At 40.3% G+C, this 9073-nt stretch overlaps 1 protein-coding gene and 1 pseudogene across 1 annotated transcript; one reads left to right on the forward strand and one right to left on the reverse strand.

Annotated features, from left to right (window-relative positions):
* Nucleotides 1-7: 7 nt before the first annotated feature.
* Nucleotides 8-8855, reverse strand: LOC114032633 (zinc finger protein 436-like; the record flags this gene model as incomplete). Its single annotated transcript, XM_027847994.1, has 3 exons — nucleotides 8-2047; nucleotides 6584-6700; nucleotides 8729-8855. Coding segments are annotated over 3 exons (2284 nt in total), but the record flags the coding sequence as incomplete, so codon positions are not given.
* Nucleotides 2016-5377, forward strand: LOC114032631 (annotated as a pseudogene).
* Nucleotides 8856-9073: the final 218 nt, after the last annotated feature.

Below are 9073 nucleotides of genomic sequence, written 5' to 3' on the forward strand. Positions count from 1 at the left end.
GAGCTCTGACTGAAGGCTTTCCCACATTCATGACATTCATAGGGCTTCTCTCCAGTATGAATTCTCTGGTGTAAAATAAGATGTGAACTCCAAGTAAAGGCTTTTCCACATTCATCACATTTGTAGGGTTTCACTCCAGTATGAACACTTTGATGCTGATTAAGTAATGAGTTCTCGCTGAAACCTTTACCACATTCATTACATTTATGTTTCTTTTCAGTATGAATTATTTGATCTTCACTATGACTTGAACTAGTTAAGGTATTAGCATAATTAGTATACTGATATGAATTCCCCCCAATATGAGATTTTTGATGTTCAATAAGGTATGCCCTCCTACTGAAGGCTTTCTCACACTCAAGACACTTGTAGGGTTTTACTCCAGTATGAATTATCTGATGCTGCACAAGAGTTGATCTCTGACTGAAGGCTTTCCCACATTCATGACATTCATAGGGCTTTTCTCCAGTGTGAATTCTCTGATGCCGAATAAGTAATGAGCTTTGACCAAAGCTTTTCCCACATTCATTACATCTATGGGGTTTATCCATAGTATTAATTCTTTGGTGTTCAGTAAAGCTTGAAATATTTGAAGCATTCTCATGCTTATTATGTTGAGATTTTCCCCCAATATGATTTCTTTGGTGTTTCACAAAACATGTATACCAACTGAAGGTTTTCCCACATTCATTACATTTATAAGGTTTCTCTCCGGTATGAACTTTCTGGTGTTGAATAGGTAATGAGCCCTCACTGCAGGCTTTCCCACATTCATTAATTTTGGGGGACTTTTCAGGTTGGATTCTCTTATCAATAAGTTTTGAACTATCTAAGATAACCCTATAGTCATCGTTTTGATGAGATTTCTCTCCAGGGTGAGTTTTTTGATGTTCAATGAGGTACGCACTTCGACCAAAAGCTTTGCCACATTTATTACATTTATAGGGTTTTACTCCAGTATGAATTATCCGATGTTGAACAAGGGTTGAACTCTGGCGAAAGGCTTTCCCACATTCATGGCATTCATAAGGTTTTTCTCCAGTGTGAATTCTCTTATGTCGAATAAGTAATGAAGTCTGACTAAAAGATTTCCCACACTCATTACATTTGTGAGGTTTCTCTCCAGTGTGAATTCTCTGATGCAGTTTAAGTTGTGAGCTCTGACTAAAGGTCTTCCCACACTCTTCACATGCATAAGGTTTCTCCCCTGTATGAATTCTCTGATGCTGAATAAGATGTGAGCTTTGACTAAAAGCTCTTCCACATTCATCACATCCATAGGGTTTCTCTCCAGTATGAATTCTCTGATGTTGAATAAGCTGTGAGCTCTGAATGAAGCCTTTCCCACATTGATTACATTTAAATGGCTTCTCTCCAGTGTGAGTTTTCTGATGTAGACTAAGTCGTGAATTCAGACTAAAGGCTTTACCACATTTATCACACTTGTAGGGTTTTTCTCTAATGTGAATTAACTGATGTCGAATAAGGTGGGAGCTACAACTAAAAGCTTTCAAACACTTGTTACACTTATAGGGTTTCTCTCCAGTATGAATTCTTTGATGTTCCCTAAGGTGTGAGCTCCGACTAAAATTTTTTCCACATTCACAACATCTGTGGGGTTTTTCTCCAGTATGAATTCTCTGATGTAGATTAAGATCTGAATTATATTGGAAACTTTTGCCACATGTGTCACATTTATGGGTCTTCTCTCTTACAGTATGTCTTGGGTGAGAAACAGAGTTTGAATTCAAACTTAAATTTCTCCTACGTTTATTCAGCTCTTCAGCATTCCCTCCCATTGCATTTTTCTTTGGGGTCATAGCCAATTTACTGAAACCTCTCTCTTGGCAACAGTACTTCTTCAAAATCACCACTGTGGAGTTTCCTTGATTTCCCTTTAAAATTCTCTCAGATTCACCAGCCTCTCCAAAATGAGTTTCCTGAGTTACATTATTTAAGGGCATTGCCAGTGGTGCTCCATGTGATTTTATCTTTTTTGGAATGCCTTTTTGACATGACTTCTTGTTCTCACTCTGGCTCTCACAATCTGAAAAAATAAAAGGCAAATTCAAAGGTCATTCCTTCTGTAAGCTGAGGAAAAAGGAAAATAATTTTAGTTATGAGCTTTCCCCCTGCCCCCATAGTAATTTAATTGAAATACATAGCTTTGGTAGTTCTCAAAACTAGCTGTCAATCTTGAGAGAATAGATGAAAGGCATAAGAACCTCAGGTTAGCTAAGGAGGGAGGAGAATAGTGTGAAGTGGCCCACCCAGAGGATAACACCAGCATAAGCTAGGAAAGCTATTTTAAGTGCTCCTTTGTAATTTGCTATTCTCTAAGTTTCTCTTCTCTCCCAGCAAGAAAGCTAATGGTAGAGAGAGTTATTTAAAATCTGGTCTCAAAGAAGAAGGCTTTTCAAGTTGTAGAGCATTGGAAAGGAGAATTCACTTGCTCATTGATCCTATCAGTTTTCTAACTTTCTAGAAGGAGGAGCTTGTGCACCAGCCAGTGAATCCACCTGTCAACAACGGTGTTGTAACACTGTACTTTTCGGTAGCCAACTTCAGGGCTGGTGGAGTTTGACCAGGGAAACAGGCTGAGCAGAAGAGGTGGAAATGAACAGGGAGCTGAGAGTATGTGCTAGCAATAGTGGGAGACCAAACTGGGTTAAAAGGAGATGAGCCGGTATGAAGTGTGAGAAGTGGGGTCAGAGGGGTGATAAAGCGAGGGATTGAGAAGTTGATAGTTGTGGCAGGCTGTGTGGTAAACAGGAAAATGAACCTAAAGAGACAAGAAAAAGAGAAGGTTCCTCTGCCTGGCTCTGTGGCACTCATCACCTAAAAGACACAACAGTAAAGTGGAAAGAACACTGGACTTGGAATTAGAAGACTTGAGTGCAGATCCTGCCTAGGGGACTTGCTAGTTGTGTGACTACAGAAAAGTAATTTAATCTCTGCCCCAGTTTACTCAGCTATAAAAGATTATAATATTACTTCCTGCTCAATGCAAGGCTTATATTTTGCAATCTGTCTCTAGCTATCTGTTCAATCCCTGCCATTATGCCCTTTCTTTCTCTTCCCTGCCTCTCCTGAGCGCCCTAAGGGACCAAGTCTGAGATGCAGATATTATCTTAATATGAGTAAGAAGTTCCTAACGATTAAAGTAGTCCAAAAAATGTCGGAGATGGCCTTGGGAAATTACATAATGAGCCAGTGTGAGAAATGGAAGGGATTGAAGAGGCCATCCCCCTCCCAGCCATGTGCCTGACTTCCTTCCTCTTCACTTCCCTCCACTGGTGGAACATCCTGGAACTTCCCTGCAGTGTCTGAGGCCTTGTCACCCAGTAACAACCTACCACTCCGGAAGCCTACTCCATCTACTATATCCCTCTACGAGGCCCGCCCCACTTCTTCCATTGGTGAGTTTTGTGGAAGGGCTGTGACCGGCAAGCCTTCATTCCCCCCACCCTGCTCTGTTCTGAGCTTACTCGAGATGTCAAAGTCATCCCTCTGTGGGTACCTCCCCTCTCCACCTTGTTTTTTAGTTCCTTTTTGTGTGTGGTCTTCTCCCATTAGAAAGTAAGCTCTCTGAGGGCAGGGACTGTTTTCCTTTTAACTTTTATTTGTATTCACAGTGCTAGATACGTAGTAAGTGCTTAGTAAGTGTTTATTTCCTTCTTTCTTTCCTTCCCTCATTCCTTTGAGTCCCATCCTCTCTGAACAGGAATGCCTTTCACAAGCTCAATACAACCTGGCAGCTGCTACTCCTCCTCTGCACGTCTTGCCCCTGCCAACAGCCGCACCACCATGGAGAAGGTGAACAAGTACCGCTACTCGGCGTTCTCCGAGGGCTCCAAAATCAACGCCAGCAAGAACCAGCAGGATGATAGTAAAATGTTTATTGGCGGGCTAAACTGGGATACGAGCAGGAAAGATCTCACTGAATACCTGTCTCGTTTTGGAGAGATTGTAGACTGCATAATTAAAACAGATGCCAAAGGGAAATCAAGGGGATTCGGATTTGTGCTTTTCAAAGATGCTGCCAGTGTTGATAAGGTCTTGGAATTTAAAGAGCACAAGCTGGGTGGCAAGTTGATAGACCCCAAAAGGGCTAAAGCTTTAAAGAGAAAGGAGTCCTGTAAAAAAGTATTTGTTGGCAGACTGAGCCGAGATATATCTAAAGAACAAATCAAAGAATATTTTGGAGCGTTTGGAGAGATTGAGAATATTGAAATTCCTAAGGACAAAAAAACAAAGGAAGGAAGAGGATTTTGTTTTATCACCTATGTAGATGAAGAACCAGTAAAAAAATTATTAGAAAACAGGTATCATCAGATTGGTTATGGGAAGTGTGAAATCAAAGCTGCTAGGCCCAAAGAAGAAAGCAGGCAGCAACAGCAACAACAGAAAGGAGCGAGGGGCGCTGCAGCTGGCGGTCGAGGTGGGAGAGGCGGGGTTATGGGCCACTTCGGAGGTCAGAGCCGAAACTGCTACTAAGGAGTTAATAACCATTATGATCAAGAATATGGAAATTACAATAGTGCCTGTGGTGATGATCAAAACTATAGTGGCTATGGCAGACATGATTATACTGGGTATAACTATGGAAACTATGGTTATGGACAGGGATATGCAGACTACGATGGTCAACAAAGCACTAATGGCAAATCATCCTGAGGGGGTGGTAATCGCTAAAATAATTACCAGCCATATTACAGGAGGACATGGAGAAAACAGAAGCAGATGTGCAGCAGCTTAACTTGTGGGATGACAACACTGAATGGAGAGGGGTCTTCTATAGATCTGAGATGACCATTTTGTAAACGACTTTTAGTGTACATGACACAACTGTGTCCAATTGTATACAACAGCCAATTTAGTTTTCTTGTTTTTGCTTTGTCCTTTGCTCTCTGTGTTATGACAAATGTGGATTTGTGTTTATGAAAATTTTAATTGTATAATTTCATGTTAAATGATTCTCAAATTGTGATTGTTTTTCTGTGTCAGGTACTAAATAGCTTTGTAAAAAATGTGATTTTAAATAAGGAATATTTGAGGCACAGTTTATTTCTAGGAGTCATGGGATAGTGGGGAGAAGCAGTGGTCCTTTATAAATAATGAGCAGCAAACTTTGCCTTGGCTTCCCTTGACAAATGTCTATCTATGCTAAGGATTCACGTCCATGTTTGAAATAACCATAGATGCTACTGTGCAACTGAACAGTGTTTTGTCTCCCACAAGCATTCTTGGCATCTTTGTAATGAGAAGTGTTAATTCAGCAGGTTGTGTGTTGCTGAAATTGTTTCGATCAGGTCATAGATTCCTTGACTTTTATTTTTAAGAGGAGCACCTTTTTATTAAACACCATAAAACGAGGCATACTTAGTAACTGCTTTTATGAGTTGACAAGATGCTTTGAACCTTTTTGTAAAAAAAAAACCAAAACCTCATCTATTATGATTATTTGACACTTGCATTGAATGTGACTGTAATTCAAATTGCATATTTCTATTTTGAAATTGGATCAAACATTAGTATAGGCAAGATTTTCACTATAGAGTTGCAAGTAAAGGAGAAATTATGAAATTATTGAAATTATATGAGAAATTGTTACCTAGAAATTATGTCTCAAATTTCTTAAATGTCATACCCAGCACATAATAAATACTTTTAAAAGGCTTGTTAACTGACTAAAAAAATAAAAATAAAATTTAAAAATTAAAAAAAGGAATGCCTTTTACAACATTCTTGAAAAAGTCATCTAGACCAGCAGTGGGGAACCTGCAGCCTCAAGACCACATGTGGCCCCTCTAGGTCCTCAAATGCAGCCCTTTGACAGAATCCAAACTTCACAGAACAAATCCTTTGTTCAGTCAAAGGTCCACACTTGAGGACCTGGAGGGCCATATGTGGCCTCGAGGTCGCAAGTTTCCCATCCCTGAGATTTTATTTGAAGACCTCTAATGAAGACTCTACAGCTAGTTTATTCCAGTTTAAGACAGCTGTATCAGGAAGTTTTTCCTTACATTTAGCCTAGATCTGCCTCCTCTCCTCCACCCACTCCTTCTTCTGCCCTCTAGGACTAAACTGAACAAACTAACCCCTTTTCTGCATGTCAACCATTCAACTACTTGAAGCTGGTTTTTCTTTTCATCAAGAGATAGTGAGCTCACCATCACTGGAGATGTTCAAGCAGAGGCTAAGATAATTTGGGCATGTTAGAGAGAGGATTCATGATAGGTAACAGGACTTCATGACCTAGTCATCTAGCTGAACTAGAGAGGGTCAAGGTTTATGATACGACCTTTAAAGTCCCTTTCAAATTTAAGAATCTATGTTTCTATGACTCACTGTGTGGTAAAAATTCCTCCCCCAGGATATTCTGGATCTTTTCAATTGTTCCTTCCCACAGAATAATTTATATTCTCTGCTGCCTTACCTTGGGACTGCTTCTCAAATAAACTCCCACTCACAGTCCCCTTCTCATTATGAAGCCTTCTTCAAACAGTGTATCCTATGCAGAAGAAAGTTTTCATTTTTAAAAAAATGACAACTTCCACTGACTCGTGCTGTCTTCCCTCACCTATGCTGAAGTATCTCAGGGTCTCCTCTCTTTCACCGGCTTTCTGCAGATTCAGGACCCATGGTTCTTTCCCATGTTCCAGCTGAGAGATCACATCAGGTTTGTGGACTGGAACTCCTGCTTGTAAGAAAGGAAATAGAATGTGTAGCTTTGTGCTGAAAAATTCAAAGCAATGCCAGGGATCAGACTAAACCAGTTTCTCTCCAGGATTCTGAAGATGCAAAAACCACTGGTAATCATCAAACTCAAATGACAATGAATGAGAGCTGTCTCAGGAGTTAGTGGGTCCCATGTCACCACAGGTCTTTAAGCAGATGCTGGATGACTATTATAAAGAATGTTTGACAGAAGATTCTTGTTTGGTTGAGTGGTACATGACATAGTAGATCTGGCTGGAAGCCAGATCTGTGTTCAAGTGTTACCTCTAGCTGGGTGACCATGGACAAGTCACTTAATTTCTTGGTGGTCTAGGCAACTTTCCAAGACTGTAAATTACAGAGAAGGTATGAATTTGCTCTGTTAAAGGAAGTTTCCTCACCTTGGAAGTTCCTCATACCAATGAAATCAGAAGTCCAGTCTTTATGTCTCTTGTTCAAGGTTGGCTGGATTAGACACTCTGAGGTTCCTTCCAACTCTTAGAAATTGTGAAAAGTTAATGCAACTATATGAAAGGTATGGTCCTTGCCCTCAAGAAAATTATAGCCTAATTGGGAAAATGGGACACAGACATAAAAAGATAAAGAATAATTATATGAAACCTCTAATTTCTCCCTGGGCCTAGATTCCATCCTGTTCCTTTGTTTTCTCGGGACAGAACTTTGACTCATCTAGGACCTGTAGTCCTAGATCTCTTCTTTCCCAAGGGTACATTTAAGGTTAGGGTCTGAGCCCAAGATCCAATCCTGGCAGAGCCTTATCTGGCCACAAATCCAGAAAGGCCCTACCTAAGCTGGAGCTTCCTGTGAGCTAAGATAGGAAGCTAAGCTAGGCTCCCAGCAGCTATGTGAGCCAAACTCTTGCTAAGCAATTAACAGTTTACTCTTCATATATGCTCACATTTCATAAATAACTCTTCATTTGCTATGGGTGCCCCTTGCTATAATAGTTATCTGTTTATAACTAAATTATGTTACAGTGGATTGTGATTTGATCTATTACTATCTCCTGTCAAAAAAAACCCCAACCCTCCCCTGCTCCTTTCAACCCAAACCCACCAAAAAACTGAAGCTTGATTACCAGTATATACCTTTCAGATCTGGTATAGAGATTCAAGGGTAAAACACCAAGGCCTTCCCCCTAAATATCTACCTCTTAGGTCTGAAATGTCTATTTCAGAAGACAGAGCCTTTCATTTGATAATGAAAAAGGCTTAAATATATTCAAGTATGTTCAAGAGAGACAACGCAACATAGTCATACTCCATTGTCAATAACTGGTAATACTGTATAGGAGTAAAAGTTCAAGATTTAAGAGCTGACTCCTGGCTCCAGCCTCTTGATTTATGGGAAATAAGGGGGAAGGTGGGAGGAGTCTGTTAAGTAAATGTGTTCCCAGAGATTGGGGTAAGAATATGCTATTAGGAAAGGAGCAATCTAGGCACAGAAGAACAGGAAGTTCATTTGTTTTCCTCCTGCTTGAGGTTGGAAAGCTATCAGTCACAGAAGGGCCACAGTTACACAAATACAGAGAGAAGCTGTAAGGACTAAGGCAGTGTCTGATAAAGAGTGTAACAACAGAAAAAGTGGTTGTATCTGGGAAAGTCCAAGAAAGCTGTCTATTTCTTCCTTTATAGAGAACAGCTCTGTCTTTTAAAGACAGAAAACAAAAACAGGCTATCTCTGGGCCCAAAATGGATGAGAAAGGTTCAATTCTCAAGTTACAACCAAGCCAAGCTTTCCAGAGGTCACGTAAGTTAAGGCCAAGAGGCATTTGGGCATGCACTCTTAACCTTTTTTGGGTCATGAACCCCTCTGGCAGTCCAGTGGAGCCTATGAACTCCTTTTTTAAAAGCACAAAAAGCTTGCAGAGGTAACTAATTACATTTAATAGTTATCAGAACATTCTTTAGTAAGTTCACAAATCCCAGGTTAAAAGTTCCTGCTCTACAGGATTATTATTTATCATGGTAGGGGCAACAAGTCTTACCTAGAGAAACCATATTCTCATAATTCTCCAGCATCACATCTCTGTAGAGGTGCCTTTGATCAGGGGTCAGCTGCTTCCATTCCTTCTTTGTAAAATACACAGCTACATCTTCAAAGGTCATCAACTCCTGAAACAACGTGTAATTGCTGCCCAAGAGACAATCCCACAGTTCTACCCTGGATTGATAAATTCTATCTGTGCATATGTTACTGGGGAGAGGAGGTAAGGAGGAGATAAATGAGGGGAAGTGATTGCATAGGGGGATGGGGGAAGTTGAGAAATAGCTAGGGACTTTATTGGCAAGTAAAAGGAAAACATAAGAGAAATACAGAATTATAGGAAGTG

Source organism: Vombatus ursinus, unplaced genomic scaffold, assembly GCF_900497805.2.
Source record: "Vombatus ursinus unplaced genomic scaffold, bare-nosed wombat genome assembly UNPS02005512.1, whole genome shotgun sequence".
NCBI lineage: Eukaryota > Metazoa > Chordata > Mammalia > Diprotodontia > Vombatidae > Vombatus > Vombatus ursinus.